Raw genomic sequence first — 20,469 nt, 5'->3', positions numbered from 1 at the left:
GCCAGACGGCACCCTGGAGTGCTGGCAGTCCTTGTGGGAGACAAGGCACATGTATGAAGCAGCAGAGAGCAAGCACAGGGGCCTAGCAGCCTAGCCAGCCCTACAGGCTGACGGAATGGCAAGCATGGGGTGGCCATATGGCGATTGTTCCAGGAAGGCTTGTGGACCACGCAGGCCTCCACTGCCTCCACACGCCCTTGGAGGAGCACTGCTTTCCGTGCACAGCCTGAGATGTAGTTATCTCCACTTGGGAACAAATGAACAAAGAAACTCTGTCCTGGGTCCTGAAAAAGACTCTGTCCTTAGTGGTGAAGAGCGTAGTTTCTGCCAGCAATGGACATACGTAAATTTAATTCCACAGGCACAAGCAGGAGTTTGCAGAGAGGCCTCTCTAGCCTGCTGCCCCAGCCCACCTTTGCTGAACCCCTGGGGCCCTGAACCTTGGCAGAGGCTGTGTAAGAAGTGCCTCTGTCTGACCACAAGGCAAGGGTGTGGTATGCTGAAAATAGCACCAGACTTCATGCTGGGATGCCCAGGTTCTATGTGACCATAGCTCTTTCAAATGTAGGGGGAAGACTAGATGATAATGAAGACTCCTTTTCATTCAAAAGAAATTAGTCTTAAAAATAGGGCTTTTACAATTAGTACTGGTCTACCTACTAACCCTGCAAGGAAGGTGTTAAACCCAGGCTCAGAGACATGCAGAAACTTGCCCAAAGTCACACCATGTAGGTCCAATATTTCTCCCAGCATCTGCTGCACTTACAATGTTTTGACACAGAGATCCACCTGGTCTTGGGTGAGGGCCTGTCACTGGTACTTTTTTAAACCCCTTGGTGACTCTCATGTGCGGCCAGGATGGAGAACCAACGATGCTAGTGGCTGGAACTGAAAAGAAAGCTTGCTGATGTCACTTGGGAAGAATACTTTTCCTCCACTCTCCACCTCCAACACGCATATGCAAAAGCCATTTCATATATGCGTTTTCCCCTCACAAGGGATGGTGTGGTTGGGCTGGCCCAAGATTTTAGCCGACACAAATTTCCTAAGCTGTGCTCAAGAAGAGACAAGGGTTCTGCCACTTTCGTATTTAGCCTTGTCTCCCTGGAAAACCATAAGCTGTTGTGAGTGTTGTTATTAAGAGGATATTCATCATCATTGTTGCTATAATTTGCAAGTGGAGGAGGGAGCTGTTTGTGCTTGCATGGCCTTCTCCAGAGGAAAAGCCGAAATTCTCAGGAGACTCATTTAAGTTCCCTTAACTTTCTTTTTTCCAAACTGACAAATATTCCTTAAGTGTCTGCCCTGCCATCTCCTATCCTGATTCCTGGTTTAATCTTTCAGGCTGCTGCGTCATACGGATAGCACCACCAGGCCCCGGTTGCTTTGCTGAGGAGTAGGGCCACCATGTACCACCCCTCAGAATCTGAGGCCCAAGTGTGGAACCACTTGAGACCCAAGCACAGAACCATTTCACACCGCATGGTGGCGCTCGAGGTTCTACAGGGAATTTGGGAAAGCCAGTGTGCTGTAAAGGTCATGAGACCTGCCAGGGGCCAGCCCAGGGTGAGGGTTAGGGAATGGGGTATGGGCCAGACCAGAGTGAGGGTCAGGGAAAGGGCTGTAGGCCAACCAGGTTGAGGACCAGGAAATGGGCTATGGGCAAGCCCTGGATGAGGGTCAGGAAAAGGACCACGTGCCAGCTTAGGTTAAAGGTCAGGGAATAGGCCATGGGCCAGCCCAGGGTGACGATCAGGGAAAGGGCTATGGGCCAGCCAAGGGCAAGGGTCACAGAAAGGCCTATGTGCCAGCCCAAGGCAAGGGTCAGAGAACAGTCTGTGGGCCAGCCCAGATCAAGAATCAGGGAAAGTGCCATGGGCCAGCGCAGGGTGGAGGTCAGGGAAAAGGCTATGGGCCAGCCCAGAGTGAGTGCCAGGGAACAGTCTGTGGGCTAGCCCAGTGAGGGTTAGGGAACAAGTTATGGGTCAGCCCAGGGCAAGGATCAGGCAAAGGGCTGTGGGCCAGTCCACGCTTACACTTCTTCTCCACCAGCTCCCGGCCATTTGAGCAGTTTGCTGACCTTGTGAATCTTGATGCCGTCATCTGTAAAACAGAGATAATAATACATACCTCACTGGGTTGTTGTTGGAGGTTTAAATTAACTAATTTGAAAATGTTCCTTAAATATTTTGAGTATCCTTAGTAGAATCAGACTTCATGTAAATTCGGAGCATTTTGTGAGAAAGAATAGACTTTAAATTTCTTTAACCTCAACTTTAAATGTTAGGGATCCATCGCCAAGTCTCCCCATTACTTCCTAATGAGCATCACACTTTCACTCAGTTTTGAAGTTCACAAGTCATGCGCACGTAGATCCCATCTCACTTGGTCCTAAAATGTTCTCATGAAACTGACAGAACGAGTATAATTACTTTCATTTTATAGAAGCAGGAATAAAGTTCAGACAAGATAAGGTAACTTTCTAAAAGTACACATCTGTGATTGGAGCCCACGTGTCTTGAGGCGAATCCAGTGCATCTCTCAGATACCTTCTTCAGAATGGTTGCACCTGCTAGTCTGCCTTTCACAGCCTTCCTTCTCTCCTTTATTTTTTTGCTTTAATTTATTTTAGTTTTATTGAGGGTATAATTGATCATTTTAAGTTGCGCACATTTAATGTATACATCTTAATGAGTTTGGGCATATGCATATACCTGTGATACTATCACCACAACTAAGGTACTACACATATCCATCACCTCCAAAAACTTCCTTATGTTCTTTTGTGAGTTTCATTTTGGTTTGCTTGTTGGTAAGAACACTTAAGACTAACTCCTATGCATCTTCCAGGTTTCAACTTGGCTGTTACTTCCTAGCCACTCCCAACCCCTACCCCCACCCCACCGCCCCAGGTGCTCCCTGGATCTTGGACGTTCCCCTCCAAGGTACTTATGGTACTGCATTACAGGGGTTCTCAGGCCTGGGTGTCCAATAGAATTATCTGATACCTTTCTTTAAAAAAATAATAGATTTAGGGTCCCACCCAAGACCTTGATCAATTGATCAGATATCTCTTTTTTTTTTTAAAGTTCCCCCAGATGATTCTGACACACAGAATCTCCCTTCCTAGAGTGTGAACCATATCAGGGCAGTGACTGACTCTATTTTGTTCATCATTAGGACTCTGGCACTTTGAAAAATATCTGACAATACTATTAAAAATTTATTATTGTTATTGAAAACATTTATTGAATGTTTGCTCTGTGTCAAGCACTATGATAAGTAATTTACATGCGTTTATTTCAGTTAATTCTGCCAACCACCCTGAAGAAGGAGCCATTATTACCCTATTTAAAAGAGGAGAGAACTGAGGCTTGGCGAGCAGCTTGGAAAACATTTAGTAAATACATCAGCGACTATTTTCAGCTGGAGCGCCTGACACAGCAGTGCAGTTCCTGTCTCCTACCTGTTTCCATGCTAATAAACGGAACTCCCAAGAAAGTGATTGTAAAGAATACAATAAGGGACTCAGGGGAAATCAGCCTTCAGACACAGATTTAGACATTGTCTCTAGAAAGTGGAGTGATAAGGCAGAACCTTGGAAGAGCATGGGGGACAGCCCTCATGGCCCCAAGATGCTATTTCCAAGTCCCACAAATAGCATGATTTAGTTGCTAAATTATCAGAAAATCACCTGAATTCCTCCTGAGTAGTCTACTGTTATTCTTCAATTAAAATGCATTTGGCTGCAAGTAACAATAAAAGTGACTTAAACAATAGGAGTTTAATTTTTCTCCTATAAGAAGTCCTGAAGTAGGTAGTACCAAGTTTTAACAGCATCATCGACCCCTCAAATGCTTCTGATCTTTCTACTCTGTCATCTTTGTGTTATTGGCCATGTTTCTCTTCACTGTCCCGGGACAGCTGTAAAAGCTCCAAGCATCACATCACTTCACATGAAAACATTCAAAAGCAGACAGGGAAGGGCAAACTCTCCAGTGTACTGCCCTCCTTTTATAAAGGAGAAAAAGCTTTTGCAGAAGCCACCCAGCAGACTTCCTCTTCTTCCTAGAAGTAGGTCACACAGCCACAGCTAGTGTAAAAGAAGGCTGGGAAAGCAAGTAACAGACATGGTGCTTTCAGCTCTCTCTTAAGAGCTGGAATTTATCAGCAAGAAAAAGGGGAGAAAGAAATGATTGATACTTAAACAACTGATAATCTCAGCCCCAAATATTCTTAATTTGAAATATCTGATGATTAATCTAAATTAGATTCCCCTTTAGAATAGTTTTAAGACGAGTTTAGCCCTATGAATCCAGTGTTATTGAAGAAAGGAACATGTCAACTCCAGGTGACTGCACCATTGAGAGTGAGAGCTTTTGGTGATAAGGACATTTGATGATAACTAATGTTCTCCTCTCTTGTTTTTAGGTCAACAGTGATGTTGTTTACATTACAGCTAAGAAAGATGGCACTCATGTGGTTGAAACTGTTGATGCCACCCACATTGGGCAATTAATTGTGACCAAGCAAGTTGGAGGAGATGGCATAAAGGATATCACTGATACTTACAAATTCCAAGAAGGTAATTTACTACAATCGAATGAAGATTTCTTTGCCCAAGTCCATTTAGCACTTACCCACTGCCACTATGAAATGTATTCCAGAGAATGCATTGGCATTTGCAGCATTTGATAGTTAGGGCAGAAGTATGGACTCTCGTGAGCGAAAGACACATCACGCCCACAATATTTCATTGTCGTTTGTTTGTTTGAGGAGAATTCCCCTTAATGTGGCTTGTGACATGATTTGATTTAAAGTCATGTCTATTTTAACAAAATATAGAATATGTTTTTGCTCATAAAATATGAAAGAACCTTAATTTTTAAAATCCTATTAGAAAACATTGTATACCTAATGTAATTTTAGTTCAATAATAGAAATTTAAATAACTATTCACATTTGTTTAGTACTTAACACGCTATTTTCATATATATTGTTCCATTGAATTATCATGGAAATCCCTTGAGGTGGATAATGTAATATTAATAGAACGGTGCAATCTCACTAATTCAAACCAATTAGATTGAAGGCCCATTTCAATTATGAAATAATGTGAAGATGGTTTTGTTAACTTTTATTGTGTAGAATGTTTCAGATGAAGCTGTTGAGTTCAGTTCCCTCTCGATCAGTACTGAGTGCCTCCTCTACACCTGGAATTGTGCTTGGTGCTGGGGATTCCTGCAGGGGGCAGGACCTCATTTCTTTTCCTGGCCAAGTGATAGGATCCTTATGCAAAGCGGGGCTTTAAGAACAAAGAAGAGGGGAAGTCAGTCCAACCAGGAGATTCAGAAAACGCAAAGCTGGGTGGGAGAAATCACAGACCATAGTTAAAGAAAGCTGGCCAGGAGTTTCCAGGCAGTGGGAACATGACCTAAGGCACAGAGATGTGGCGCGGCTGGTGTGGTTAGGGTCCTATAGGCATTGCCAAAGCATCAAGCTTGGAGAGCAGAGTGGCCGGAGACAAAGCTGCCCACGTTCAGTAGCGGACAGGAGGTAGAGGACCTTGGGTGTCTTGAGGGAGAAGGAGGAGTATGTTTTATAAATAATTCACCAACAGAGATTCTGAGGAGTGGCATTTATTTTAGTGAATGGATAAAAATGACAAGTAATTAGCATAAACCTAAATATTCATCATTACTCCCGAAGTGCAAAGGAGTGCAGAATTTGTTTTAAGTATTTTAGACATCTCTGCTCTTATTTACCAAAGCAATTTGCACTATAAAGAGAAAGTTTGCTGAATTGAGAACTCTTGTGCATAGTATTAGAAATTGAGGTTTCTGTCATCTGAACTAGTGAATTTTGCTGTATTTCCAAAATGCTTCATCCTTCTCTTCTGTTGGTTATCAGCCATTGCACAACATAGATACAAAACATATTTTTGTCTTTTTGACTTTTTCCTAAAAAGAGGGGGGGAAAGTAATGAATGTGAAGGCATAGCCATAAAAACAATTCAAAAATTGTTTTTGTGATAAAAAAGCATAAGCATAATAAAACAAAACAAACAAGCAATGACTTCTTGTTATAGAGTTACAGGCAAAAAGGATTGGAGAGGAAAAAGAAAAGTCCATAGGAAAAGCAAAAGAAACTAGCTGTAGCGTTCATTCATTTATTCATTCATCCATTCAACAACTTGCTGTCAACCACTCGCGATATTACCAGCACTGTGGAGGGACAGAGACATACGCAGCCCTGCCTTCCCCTCTAGCTGGAGAGATGGGCAGGAAGCAAGCCCTCCCCACTGGGTGCCCTGAACAGGGGTGGACCGATGCTGCAGGGCACAGAGAAGGGCATCCCAAGCCAGACTCCAGACTCGGGGATCCTAGAGGACAGTAGTGATGGGCTCACTGAGACAGAAGGACAAATAGGAATTAGCCAGGCGAAGCATGGGGAAAGAGTTCTACAGGAAAAGGCGGCAGGACAGGGACTGCTGATAAACTGTCCTCATGGGAAAGAAGCACCGACCAGACAAGAGAACAAGAGATGAGATGAGCGACCAGCTGTCTTGTCCTAAACCATACAGCAGAATGCCACCAACTGTCAAGCACAGAGGTGGCGGTGAAGGCCAAATCAGGGTCAGATGTCAAGAGAAGAAGGACCCAAAAGCAGTCTACGAAAGAGGTGTCAGGGGTTTGGTGAGGGGTGGACTCCATACTAAAACAAATAAAATGTGCGAACTCTGAATGAGGAAGTCGTCTGAACTCCACGCCTCCAGTTTAACAAGAAGGCAGGGCTCAGAGAGGTGGACAGTGCGGGCATCTGTTCTAAGCAGAAGAGCCCCTAACCTGCATAGATATTTGTAAGAGACACCTCATCCTGCTTCTGGGCTGGAGTTTGATCCCAGGCAGATAATTAGCCTCTTAATCAAGGATGGTATATGCATTTCAAAGTCTAACTTGGGGAATGACCAAGTGAGCGCTATCTGGAGAGGGATGCTGAGACGGCACCTGGATGTGGTGGGCAAGAGCGAGTGACCGTTGCTGTCTGCCGTGGGAACCTAGGAAAGGACTGCCAGCATCCAGGGCCGTGTATCTGCCACCCTGATTCTCATTAGTGAATCTCGCACATAATTTCTCTATCTGCAAATGCTGAGTGTGGCCACCAAAATGTGGCCATGAGTGAAAACATGGAAAAGAAATTATTACTAGATTTAGGAATTTACTATTTTAATTAACCAAATTGTGGAAAGATCATTTTTCACTTTGACAAACTAAAGCTTAATATTAATTTTATGCCTTTTTTAAAATATGATTAAGAAACTATAAAATTTTGAAAATGAGAATTCTTAAAACTTCTCCTGCACCAATATATCCTCTTTTATGATGGTACCTGGATTCCATTTCCTCTCTGATCCATCAATTATTCCCTCTGTCACTTGTATTTTCACCTCTCCTTCTCCATTAGCTCCTTCTCATTAGCATTTAAGGAGGCTTGAGTGTCACTTGTGTTAAAATAAATTTACAACCCCCCTTTCCAACAGTACATTCCCCAGCCAACGTGCTCCGTTCTCTCTTCCTCTTTGCCTGCACAGCCAGGCATCTCGTGAGAGCTGCCTGCACCCGGCATCCAGTCGAGTTCCTTCTCCTTCCATTCCTCACCTACAGTGCCGAGTTCTGCTACCAGCATAGCCTGAAGCTCTTCTTCGCAAGGTTACCGAGGCCACCTGATTGCCACCTAGAATAAACGTTTTGCAGACCTCAGCTAGCCTGACCCCTTACACTATTTGATGCTATTGCTCCTTCCCAATTCTTGAAAGTCTCTCGGCTCTTTGTTTCTATGATGCAGCTTTCTCCTGGTTCCATCCCAACCTACCTGACTCTTTTGTCTGTCTACTTCTGCAACTCAAAGCTGCTCCTTCTTCAGCCCCTCTGAATGCTACTTCATTCCAGGCTTCATTCCTCCCCACGCTATACTCTTTCTATTAGCTGATGTTAACATTCACATTTATACTGACCACTCCCAAGACTGTGTCTCCAGCCTAGACTCCACTTTTAAACTCCACATTCACCTAAATGTCCCACAGGAACCCGAAACTGGGCCTTCCTAAATTCACCTTCTCACACTCCCTTCCCGCCCCCGATCTGTTTCTCCTCCTCCACCCAAACTTAGCAACTTGAGAATCAGTCAAGCCACAAATCCTCTAACTGCCCCCTCTGAAATAGTTCAGATTCATGTCCCTCCCCTGATCTCCATGGTCACGCTCTGAGAATGAAGTGGAGTCAGGGTGGAAAGCCCTCAGCACGGTGCCTGAATGATAGCAAGAGTCCAATAAAAGTTAGATTCCTCTACTGCTGGTAATTCTAGGATTACTACCATACTACTACTGTTAGCTTCAGCCATGATTATTTTTCTCCTGGGTACCTGCTATAGCTTCCCGATTCTACCTTCCCTCCTCATCCTCTCTTTCCCTCAGTCTAACTGTGCATTGCTGCTGAGTGCTGGGGAAAGGAAAGAAAACCAGGTAATGTGTTAGTGAGGGATCAGAGGGCTAGGGTTGGGACACGTTACACAGGGTAATGGAAAGGGGACATTCTGAGAAGGTGGCATTTGAAGTAAGACCCAAAACTGAGAAGAAGCTTTGTCGAACACAGAAGGTGCTCTCATTACATCCCGGTTAAGGGAAAGGTGTTTGACGGTGCTCCTGGAGGCCTCACGGGAAGCTCAGAAATTACTCTCTGGCTGTAGACCATCTCTTACGGCACTAACCTCCTGGCTCTGAATTCTGTAAGCCATCAGAGCACAGGGCACAGCCGCAGAGAGACGACCATTTGGCGAGCTCAGGGGAGCCCCGCAATGCTTGCCTCATTTCTGGGCCTGCGCTTCCTGCAACAGCACCAGCCTGCCTCTGCCTGGCAAGTTCCTGCTCACGGGGCCAGGCCAGTCCCCAGAGGGAAGCCAGAGGTTCCTCCACCCACCACACGCTACAAAGTCTCTCCTAGTCCCGCTAGCCTCCCTCTGCCCCTGCCTCTCCTCGGCCAGCTCAGCCTCCCTGCTCCACGGTGGCACCTCTCTGACCAGGCTCCTGCTGCTGGTGCTGGCCTGCTGCATTTTGCCTAAATGCATATTTGGTGCCCATCCAAAACGATAATCATGAATGCTGTCTTTCTCATGGAGCTATTTGCCAGACGCTTTCAGCTAAAATAGTTCACTGCACTTTCCTTGTCGTAGCCCCCCCTTCCCTTTGCTATAGTCTCCCTCCTATTGATCTGTAAACATGTGCTCTAGCCAGAGCTTGGCCTAGACCAATTGTTTTTGGCACATTCTTGCAGTCATGACAATCAGAGAAATCGTAAATACACACACTCACACACACACACACACACACACATCCATGTTTGTTTCAATACCTGCTGGCATTTTCTCTGTCTTTGCAAAGTCCTCATAGCTGCCAATTCTTATGCGTGTACCACCTCTAATCCACCTGCCAACCCAATGACGCAGGCACCCTTATTTTACAAACAAGGAAACTGATGGTAATAATACACCTGCTCTGAAGAGTTGCTCCGAGGATTAAGTGAGATAATGCACAATACGCCCATCACACAGCACCCATCACGTAGTCAGCTCTCAGTGATAGTTATTCTTGTTAATTGGCCTCTTCATCTCCATTGCATTTCATTACTAGCTAAGTAAAGTGGAAGACAATATCTTAAAATTAACATAACTATAAAAGACAGCATTTTTATTTCAAAGTGATTTTTTTTGCTAGCCATTCCCATGACTAGTTTTTACAAGGCAAAGAATTTGCCTCTGTATCTTGCACAATTCACTAAGCTGTACCCAAAGGTGTCAGGATGGTAACAAGAGTAGCGGCCATCCCTCCACACCTCCTCAAGCCCTGTCCCCCGGCGCCAGCATTTCGTCCAGCGCTTTGTAAGGGATGTTGGCCCAGCTCAGAGCAGCAAGCTCTGAGGTCTAACTTACTCCTGTATTTCTCTCCTCCTCACCTGCAAAAAAGCTATTTTTCCTTCTTCCAGAGCCCGCCCCTTCTCCTCCGCTCCCTACCTTCCTCTCCACCACCGCCTTGGAAACCCTACATAAGACATTTTCTTAGAAACAACGCACACATCTCAAACTGCACCACCAGATGCCAGCAAGTGTCCTTCAACAAAAATGTGTTTAGGGTCAGATGACTTTGGGAAATCTGGTGTTACAGTAAGCATGTCCTCACCGTCGGGCTCAACCTCAGAACCTCTGATGGGCTAATGGATGTTGTGAGCATGCAGGAGGCACTAGAGAACCCAGGGGTCTCAGGGGAGCTGGGCCATGAGCCCCTTGCAGGGAAGGCGTGCTAACGATGTGCTGGATCTGAACGTCTGGGGGGTGCTGGCTGCTGTTTGGGAAAACTGATCTCTGCCCTCTGCTGTGGGCAAATGGCGACAGAGGAAGGAGTCGAGGGCAGGGAGGGAGCTGCCTTAAGGTCGGCTCAGCAGGAGCAAGTGGGACAAGGCCCAAGAGGAAAGAGAGATGAGGAAGACAGGTCTTATCAGGGAGACCCACAAAGAGGAGAAAGCGCATACTGCAGAAGGTGGAATGGCAAGATGCAACTATTGCCAAAATCTTTGCTTGGAGATCCTCAAATTCGAGCTATGTGGCTGGGCCTTGGGGACGGGAGCAAATCGATAGTACAGTTAGGGAAGAGTTCCTTTTTGCCATTCTACCTACTGAGCCCTGAAATAGTGGCGCCAGAGAAACAACGGCAGAGGAAGCCCCTCAGCCACTCTCTTTCAGATAGGACCTGATGGTGCTGCCGGACTCGACCACCTGGCCGGGTCATATCTCTCGGGCAACTTGATTTTTGCAGACTTTGTAACATGGGAATAATGATGACCTCTGCCTCAAAGGGAAGCTGTGTGGCTTGCAGAGGCAATCCAACAAGTACAGCCCACAGTGCCCGGATCACAATGTGTTTATTAAGGTGACCTCCTCTTTGATAGATTGCATTTATTCCATGTCATTATCTCTGCATCTTTCCTAGGTCAAGAAGAAGAGAGACTGGCCCTAGAAACTGCCCTGATGTATGGAGCTAAAAAGCCCCTCAACACAGAAGATGTCACCAAATTGAAGTCTGATGTTGACATGGACTTTGAAGTGGAGAATGCCGTGCTGGGAAAAGACTTCAAGCTCACCATCACCTTCCGGAACCAAAGCCCCACTCGCTACACCATCTCAGCCTATCTCTCAGGCAACATCACCTTCTACACTGGGGTCTCCCATGTGGAATTCAAGAACGAGACATTCAAGGTGACGCTGGAGCCCTTGTCCGGTAAGCTAATGAGAGGGACTGTTCTCCCTGGGACATGCTCTCTGCTTCCCTGTCTGGCTTGGTACCCTCACCCCCCACACACAACTTTCTGTCAAAGTTAAAGTTCTACCCCAGAGCTCAGGAGCATGGACCTCACGGGAGACTCACTTCCTCTCGAGAGGCCTCAACTTTCCTTTTCATGTATCATGCATAGAAGGGAACACTGAAATTTTCAAAGCCTAGAGCCTCATGAGTTGTGAAAATTAAACGTAACTTAACTTCTTGTTACTCAAAGTGTGGGCCGAGGACCTGAAGCATCAGCATCCCCTGGGAGCTGGTTAGAAATGCAGTCTGTCAGGGTGGCCCAGTGGTGCAGCGGTTAAGTGCACACGTTCTGCTTCGGCGGCCTGGGGTTCGCTGATTTGGATCCCGGGTGGGAACATAGCACTGCTTGGCAAGCCATGCTGTGGCAGGCGTCCCACGTATAAAGTAGAGGAAGATGGGCATGGATGTTAGCTCAGGGCCAGTCTTCCTCAGCAAAAAGAGGAGGATTGGCGGCAGATGTCAGCTCAGGGCTAATCTTCCTCAAAAAAATAAATAAATAAATAAAAATTAAAAAAAAAGAAATGCAGACTCTCAGGTGCCACTCCAGACCTATTGAATCAGGATCTACATTTTAGCAAGATCCCAAGGGGACTGGAGTACACAGGGAAGTTTATGAAGCACATGTCTCAGAAAGCAAGCCCCCTGGTGGTGTCTCTCTCCCAGATTAGGAAAGGCTTTTGGGGGCTGCCCAGCAGGAATGGTGCGTTTGCTTCATCTAGAAGGCAGGGAGAGCTAAGCTCTGCTTACAGGCTGTTTCTGAAAAATGATCTGTCTGATCTATAGGGGCAGGAGAGAGCCCATCCGTGGGAGAGGGGACTAGAGACTCAGGATGCACTGCCCAGGAGCCTCTGAAGGACTTTGTTCTCGCTGCCACCTCTCGGGGGGCCTCTTTCTCATCCTTAATCCCTTCCAGCATCCTTGCATACATGTCCTTCTAATGCATCTCCTTCACTATAAAAATTCAGAATATTTTAAGCAGGATTGGGATCAATGTGCTGCAGCTTCTGCTGTGGATTGCAATTTCAATCAATTTTACTTCCTGGGATACTAGTATTTAGTAGGCATAACAGTTGGCCACACAACTGGCAAAATGAGCCAACCAGAAGAAACTGGTCCCCAGGCAGAGCATGTCAAGTTAGACGGAGCAGGTTGGAAAGGACCGGAACACTTCGCCACACCAGATTTTCAGTGACCTGACATGTGGCACTGAAAAAGAAAAGAAAAAAAAAAGATAGGTGAATAATAATTTCTACAAAGTGGAGGCAAACAAGACTAAGGGCCCTCTGGGATGACCAACTCACGCATCTCAATTGTTTTCAAGCTTCCTGGATTCGCTGTCTGTCCCAAGCCACAGGAAGTGCCCCTGTGAGTCTTCCGAAAGATATTCGCAGAAAAATGGGGAACTATTACTAAAACTCCTAATTCCAAGAAACCTGCCCAAACTTGAAGGAAGCAAATCTCCCTAGCTTTAGTAATGTGGCTAATGACTAGGAAATGGCCACGGTATTTTCTTTGGAAACCGGAAGATCTAGCACTTTTCTATCCCTGGAGGTAAGAAAGGTAACTGTTATAGAAAAGAGCAGTCAGTAAACGACTCAAGGCGAGAACAATCATCGCGATTGTTCAGACCGGCTGACACCGTGGGTTTCAGGGCCGGAACCCTGCAATTAGACAAATCTGGATATAAGGTACAACTATATCACCCACTAGCTGTGTGTCCATGGGCAAGTTACTTACGTAATCGGAGCTCACCTTCCTTATCCATACATGGGAACAGCACCATCCACATCACAAGGTTGTTGATTCACTCCCCAAACCTTTATTTAGTGCTTACAAGTCCAGGTACTGCTGTATGCTAGAGACACAGCAATGAACGAGACAGAAGTTCCTGCCCTCGTGGAGTTTATGGTCTCCTGGGGGCTCGAGAATAAGCAGTAAAATAGTGACAGAGAATAGGAAATGCATGTAATACGGAAACATAAAGTAGGGTCAGGGGGATGGGGTGCTGGTGGGATGGGGTGGCTGGGAAAACCTCTCTTATAGGGTGACATTTAACAGAAACCTGACAGAAGGGAAGAAGAGAGCTTTCCAGCTAGAAGAAACCATAAGTGCAAAGGCCCTGAGGCCAGAGCACATCTGATGTGTTCAGTGAGCAGCAAGGAGACCAGAGTTGGGAGCAATGGCGGCGGCAGGAGAAGAGTGGTGGGTACAGGCTGTGTAAAGAATTGTAGGCCCTTGTAAGGACTTTGGCTTTGATTCCAAGTAAGCCAAGGAGCCATGAGAAGGTTTTGCGTAGAAATGGGGCATGATCTAACTTAGATTTTGAAAGGTCACCCCGGCTGTGTGCTGAGAAGAAACTACAGGGGAAGTAGGGCTGAAGCTTAGAGCCTGGTTAGGATGCTATTGCAACAGCTTAGTGAGAGACGGCGGCATGGTGAGGCGGGGAGGCAGTGAGAACTCATCAGGTCTGGGTCTGTTCTGAAGGTCGAGCCCACCGGCTGGTTGACAGATTGGATGGTGTAGGAGAAAGAGGATGTGGAGGAAACTAAATGAGGTAATATATGTGAAATGCCTCACAAATGGCAGTCTCTCAGTAAACGTTAACTTCCAACATGTTTACATTTGGGGAAACTGAGACTAAAAAGACGAGTTGATGTGTTCAAGGCCACACACAGCAATTAGAGGCAAAGTGGATGAGAGCAGCCAGGTCGGTGTAACCCTGGGCCCTAAGTGGGTCAGCTCCCTCACAAGTGCCCCTGGTGCCTGCAGTCCAGCTGCCTCTCACTCCCCTGGACAGGGAACAAGATAGCATCCTTTCCCACCTCACAAGAGACCTCTCTCTCAATCTCCTTCCCCTTCTCTCCCTAATCCAATGAAAGAACGAGCTTGCCTGAGTTCTCAGCTAGGATGGCGTGATATATTAGCCCTCTCAGTCATCTCTCTAGGGACAGCTACCTAAGCCTGACTCCGCATTAACACAGGTCCCACCCACTCGGCCAACCTCAAGGCTTGTCCTGAATGTCTTGAAGGGAGTAGGAGACTGTTTCTTGCTTTACCCGGTAGGTAGGTGGCATCAACTGTATGCAACAAATTGCATATTGCAATCTAAAATAAATTGCAATATATTTCAAAAAGACTGTGAGTCTGGATGTTGCTCAAGCGGGTCAGAGTACGTTCCTAGGAGGATCCACTGCAAAGAAAGTTTTCCAAGTCAAATGGGAGGCGTACTTTCTAGATCAATGATTAAAGGAAATGTGTGGGCTAGAATCAGCTTGGAAGATTTGAATAACTTAAACCTTCCAGTACCTTCAAAGGTGCTATCATTTCCACTTGGCTATATTTAGTTTTCTTTGCCTTTTGGGAAAGAGATGAGGCGGCTCCAGTCTGTGTCTCCCTTGGCTTTCCCGAGACACCATCAATGATGTTGGCAGGATCCCAGCTCCACTACTCATAGAATGAAAATCTATTCCTCTTTCTCTTGCCACGTTTAATAAACTTTATCTAGAACAATTTCTTGTGTGGTGGCAAAACACAGCACTTACATAACGTACTATTTCAGGAGCACTGTTCTCTTGGGCTTGGAAGCACAGCCCAGTTTCTTTAGTGCTGGGATTTAGAGAATGTTCTGCCTCCGAGCATAAAGGGGTCCTGATGCTGCCATTACAAAGGTAGCAAGAGCCACTGTAAAGATTGGTAGAAAGAAGTCTGGCATATCTCACCAGCCTAAAGAAACCCAGCGGTCAAACACAGCCCTCCAGAAATAGCCAGAGAAGTCCATTTTTTTAATTATTACTGGAGGCAGCTAGAGGCAAAATACACGTTCTTCAAGGCCTGTCGTTTTGCTACTCCATCTGTCCAGGTGTGGGGGAGTGAAACACAGTCCCCATGTGCTCATCTGAGCTTGTATCCAGTTGAGGTACAGAGTTTTATTTGTCTGGACAGTTCGTTGCTAGAGGAGCGAGGAGGAAGCAGAGTCCAGGCTCACGCCCGAAGAAGGCAATATGAGTGGGTCCTTAAAAAGGCAGAATTCGAGGGCCAAGGTCAAGGAAGGTCATAGGTTCAAAAGGCTGGCTATCACTGGAATAGGACTGCCCCAGGAATCAAGCCAAGTTGTTTAGTATTTGTCTAGGATGGACCAATATATTCTAACAATTCTGCATAGCCTGGGGCAGGCTTTCTCAGCTGAGGTGCCACTGACATTTCAGGCTGGGTAATTGTTGTGGGGGCTGTCCTGTGTGTTGTACGATGTTTACCAGCATCCTTGGACCCTACCCACTAGATGCCAGCAGCAATTCCCAGTTGTGACATCCAAAAATGTCTCCAGACATTACAAACATCCCCTGTGGGAGCCAAATAGCCCCAGTTGACAAGCACTGGTCCAGGATGACCAACATTTCCAGTTTGCCAGAAATTGGTGGGTTCTGGGGTGCAGGACTTTCCGTTTTGAAACTGAGACCATAGTAAGTCCATCCTAACTCTGTCCTAACCACACCCCTTCTAGTGCTAGAACTTCCCATCTCTGGGAGCATCCCAAACTTGAATATGCATCATCTGGGCATCTTACTCGAATACAGATGCTGATTCAGCAGGCTGGTGTAGGGTCGGAGAACCTGCCTCTCTAACCGGCTCTTAGGCGATGGCAGTGCTGCCTGTCTGCAGACCACGCTTGGAGCAGCAAGGGCCTGAGTTAGAAGGGCCGTATCTCCACTCGAACCAAGGCTTCCACGAGGCTGATTCTGTGGGACTCTCCCCACTTGTTGGAGTGGTGCTTCTGAATCCTGACTGCACAGTAGAGTCAGCTGTGGAACTTTTAAAACAATGCCTGGGCCCCAAACTCCAAGATTCTGATTTAATTGGTCTGAGGTGGGATCCAGCAGGGCAGGTTTTTGAATGTCCCAGGCGATTGTGATGTGGAGCCAAGACTGAGAGACTTGGCTTCAATCAGAGGGCTGGAGGCGGGTGGTCCCAGCACCTACTCCCTGTGAAGAGACTTTGGAGCAGATGATGAGCGTGGTCTGATGCTCCTAGCCTGTAAGCCAGCGAGTCAGAAGGCCTTCCCTGTGCCCTGGCGCTCGCTCCCATGTGGCCTTCCATCCTGGCTACAGGACAGCTGCTCATTATGGAGGGCTAAGACGAACTACCCTCTGCACTTTGAACTATTGACCATGGGAGTTATTTCCTTCAGTAACTTCTGCAGGAAGGAGGAATCTTTGGTAAAAGGCAGATGTTGGGCAGGCAAGCAGCAGTGGAGATATTCAATTCCATGGGCATGTGTTCCATGCGTGGGGATGGAGGCATGAGTCACCCATCTCCCTGCTGGACCTGCAGGCTGATGGCAAAACCCAGCACCTGGCTTTGCCCAGGTAGCAGCACGTGCTACCTCGTGGCCTGGGCTCGGCCTGCAGAACTATCCTTTGCTCTCTAGAAACCTGGGCTGTGGGAAATGGGAGTGATAGAGAAAGTGGGCAATGCAGCCAAATAGCACCTCTCTGCTGTGGCCAGAGCCACAAGATAGACCCTTGTCCTCAGCCCAGAGGGTAAACGGAGGAAGCCGGGACCGCTCCCCATCCTCCAGACGTCATCCTCACTGGCCTGTCCCCAACACCTGAAAGCTAACATCAGTGACTTGAGGAAACAAGCCTTTGGCACAGAGATCTTTGAAGTTACAAGTAGGAGAGGGGGTTGGAGAGAGCTGAACGCCTATGGTGAAAACTGGTTTCAACAGCTTCTTTCTCTTAAATAGAAAAATCGTGTCAGATTGGGACAGAAAAAGCTGGAAAGAAAATATGAAGCATTACAAGGAAAAGGTTTAGACAGTTGACAGTTTTGCTCAAGTTTTGCTGGTGGCCTGTGTGAGACATTTCTTATCACGTGAGGGGACGGCGCATGGAACGGTGGCCTTGGACTCCACCACTCCACATCTGACATCTCGGGATTGCAGCTGCCCTAATCAACCAAAGTTAAATCCCCTTGGTCCTTGATTTTAAACATCTTTGTCATGGCATGGCGTTTTACAACAGCAAAGGCACTGTTTGGAAAATCTGACACATTTTCTCAAGTAAGACTTTACTGAGTATTAAATTTCCAGCGCATTCTTTCTTTATCCGGGAAGCAGGAGAGCTTGTCCCTGATTGCCTCTTTATTCTATTTGTTCCTCACCTCTGCTGTGTTCCTGGTGGATGCTGTGCTAATGTGGAAAAGGTGGGGGCACTTGGGGAAAAGTAAATCAGATCCTATCTCGGGTCTTGATGCCTGGCCTGTTTGTTTTCCTCCTGCCAGTCAAGAAAGAGGAGGTGCTGATCAGAGCGGGCGAGTATATGGGCCAGCTGCTGGAACAAGCGTCTCTGCACTTCTTTGTCACGGCTCGCGTCAATGAGACCAAAGTTGTTCTGGCCAAGCAGAAGTCCACTGTGCTGACGATCCCCAAGGTCATCATCAAGGTCAGTTTAGAATCTCAGACAAGAAAAAAAGGCAAGGCTGTTGATTAGACACCCAGGTTTAGTGTGTTTTAGTGTGTGTGTCTTGCTCCAAAGAAAATGGAGCTAGGATCCTCCTGTTCTTTGAAAGAAGTAAACCGCCCTATATATAGACACACACATATAACACTCTTCTCTCCTCTCCAGATTTAAATATATAGATGTGGCTGCAGATATAAATATAACCTGTGGGTATAAACACACTTGTGGAGGAAGATAAAGATGTGTAATGGATACAGATGCTTAGAACTCTGTGTCTTCAGAATAAAGTGGGTCAGGCCTGGCAAAAAATGGAAACTGCCTGAATCATCTCCCACCTGCATTTGGGACAGTACTATTGTTCATTGAGACATAATTTTATACAGTATAATGCACAAAGTGAAATGGCAGCTTGATGACAATGACTTTTCGTATATGTATACATCTTGTAATCACCGGCCAGATGAAGATATAGAGGATTTCCAATAGCCCAGAAAGTTCCCTCTTGTCTTTTCCAGTCAATGACCCCCTCCCCATCGCTAAGATAACTACTTTTCTGACTTCTAAAACCATAGGAGTTTTTTGCCTGTTTGGCTAGTAGTATTAGCATTGTCTTTCCTTTTGCCACCAGAAAGATCTGCCCAAATGGCTCAAAGGAACTTGGCAGAGGAGGGCTCAGGATGGGTGGGAATGGAAGACCAATATGGTAGCCTGTTGGCTCCCACTTCTTAGGAGCACTCACAGCATCTGTAGCCACATCCCTGAGATACCTTCCTGCCCTATGAGCAGAAGCCCAGGGAAGCCCTTAGAGTATGACATCTTAGGCAAGCCTGATCCAAGGCTTAGAGACCTTCTCAAGTCACTGGAGAACATTTTTCGTGAAGTGATTAAGAGTGATTAGCACAAACCTTAAGCTGCATTCCTCTAAAGCGATAGATAAATCAAAGTTTTACAGTTGCTCATATTGTAAATGTCCCTAGTGGTGGTGAGGGGGGTTGACAATGGGTGGGGAGGGGGAGGCAGGCCTTGTGTCTTTTCAATCATTTGCTGTGAATCATTTGTAAAGCTGTTAACTGCTGTGTAGCATTCAAAATGGCAGCTTTCACTGGGTCTAGTGCCATGCGGGTGGCGCTTGAAGACTCCCATACAGTGAGTCACCCTAGCACGAGGCTCATCCAAACACAGACAGGTGGTGCCCACCGAGGAAGAGAACCCCAGACCCTTCATTTCTAGAAAGGCTTAACTCATCATGTCTCTTTGCCTCCTTCACCCCGGTCACTTCCCACAGGCCCATCACAGCACCATCTACACAAGAGGCCTTAAGAAACAGAATAAAAATGAGAGCTTGCAGGGTCTGCAGGCAGAATGGGAAACAAATGCAAAACAGAGTAGTGGTCCCTCCAGAGGTGCCATCAATCCTGTGAGAACGTGAATTCAATAGTATAAGGCACTGGGTACTGTAACCAGAGTGGGCCTGCCCTCCACCCCCCAAAGGGCAGGCTGCCCTCATGGCGGCTCTCCCTGGAGACAGGCAGGGGTCCCTCTGCAGGCCTCTCCAGATACACAGGGAGGCATCCTTTCCCATCCTCATTCGTGAACTCAACCTTGGAGTCTCTCCCACCAGAGGCAAGGCCTACATGCTCTACCTAATTACGAACCAACAGCTTGTCCCTGTGAGGGGCTCAGGAGAGAGCCCTTCCAAGCTGTGAATGCTCAAACCACAGCATAAAATAGAATTTAATTGCACCGCTGATAATAAACTGGTTGTATAAAGGAAACTAGTAACTTTCATCTTTTAGACCTTATTAATTTGAAGGATTGTTTGTTAGTCATCTTCCAGGTTTACTTAAAGAGCAGTTTAATTCCCCAGGGGCAGAATCAAAATACCTTCTCCCACAAGTTGAGTGACATGTGCAGGGAGGGTATACTTTAAAAAGAGTTATGTTTTGTTTTTTTAATTTCCATAAAGGGATCGGGGATGCTGTTCCTGGAGGAAACTTACTTGGTGGTAGGGCCATTTGACTGGGACTCAAGCACGAGGGAGATGGAAATTCCAGCTTCTGTCCAGGGCCAAGTTTGTTCAGGAAAGGAGGCAGCAGGCATCCTCACAAAGACTATGCCTCAACCACTGACCTCATTAGCCCTTAACCCCAAGGATGAACTGAATCCAAGCAGGGCAAGAGGTGTTCCTGGGTAAAGCACCGCACAGCCTAAGACACCCAGGTGTCCCTGAGCTGTGAGAGGCCCTGCTTCCAGAATCTCTGGCTAATGGACTGGGAACCTGGGATGCTGCTTAGCTGACTGCAGGTATGAAATACAGAGCCATGGCATCCAGTCCTGAAAGTGACTGAGGGCGGGAAAGAGGACACAGAGAAAAGGAGGGGAGGGGGAAAGGGAGAGGAGAGGAAGGGAGGGGAGGGGAGGAGAGGAGGAGAGGAAAGAAGGAGAAGGAAAGGGCAAGGAAGGGATGGAGAAGAGGAGAGGACAGGAGGGCAGGGAGAGGAGAGGAGAGGAAAGGCGGTAAAGGGAGGAAAGGAAGGGGGAGGAGAAGAGAAGAGAGGAAAGGACAGGAGGGCAAGGGGGAGAAGAGGAGGAGAGAGGAAG

General features: G+C 46.7%; 1 protein-coding gene across 1 annotated transcript in view; it reads left to right on the top strand.

The window, feature by feature from the left end:
* F13A1 (coagulation factor XIII A chain) overlaps positions 1–20,469 on the top strand; it is a 156,080-nt gene that overhangs the window by 116,374 nt on the left and 19,237 nt on the right. The window contains exons 11-13 of the mRNA XM_008534975.2: positions 4,432–4,585; positions 11,039–11,326; positions 17,690–17,850. Of these exons, the coding sequence (XP_008533197.2) occupies positions 4,432–4,585; positions 11,039–11,326; positions 17,690–17,850 (603 nt within the window). The remainder of the gene's footprint in view (positions 1–4,431; positions 4,586–11,038; positions 11,327–17,689; positions 17,851–20,469) is intronic.

Source organism: Equus przewalskii, chromosome 19 (assembly GCF_037783145.1).
Source record: "Equus przewalskii isolate Varuska chromosome 19, EquPr2, whole genome shotgun sequence".
Taxonomy (NCBI): domain Eukaryota; kingdom Metazoa; phylum Chordata; class Mammalia; order Perissodactyla; family Equidae; genus Equus; species Equus przewalskii.
Note: the sequence above shows the minus strand (reverse complement) of the source record. Positions and strands in the feature narration are given on the sequence as shown.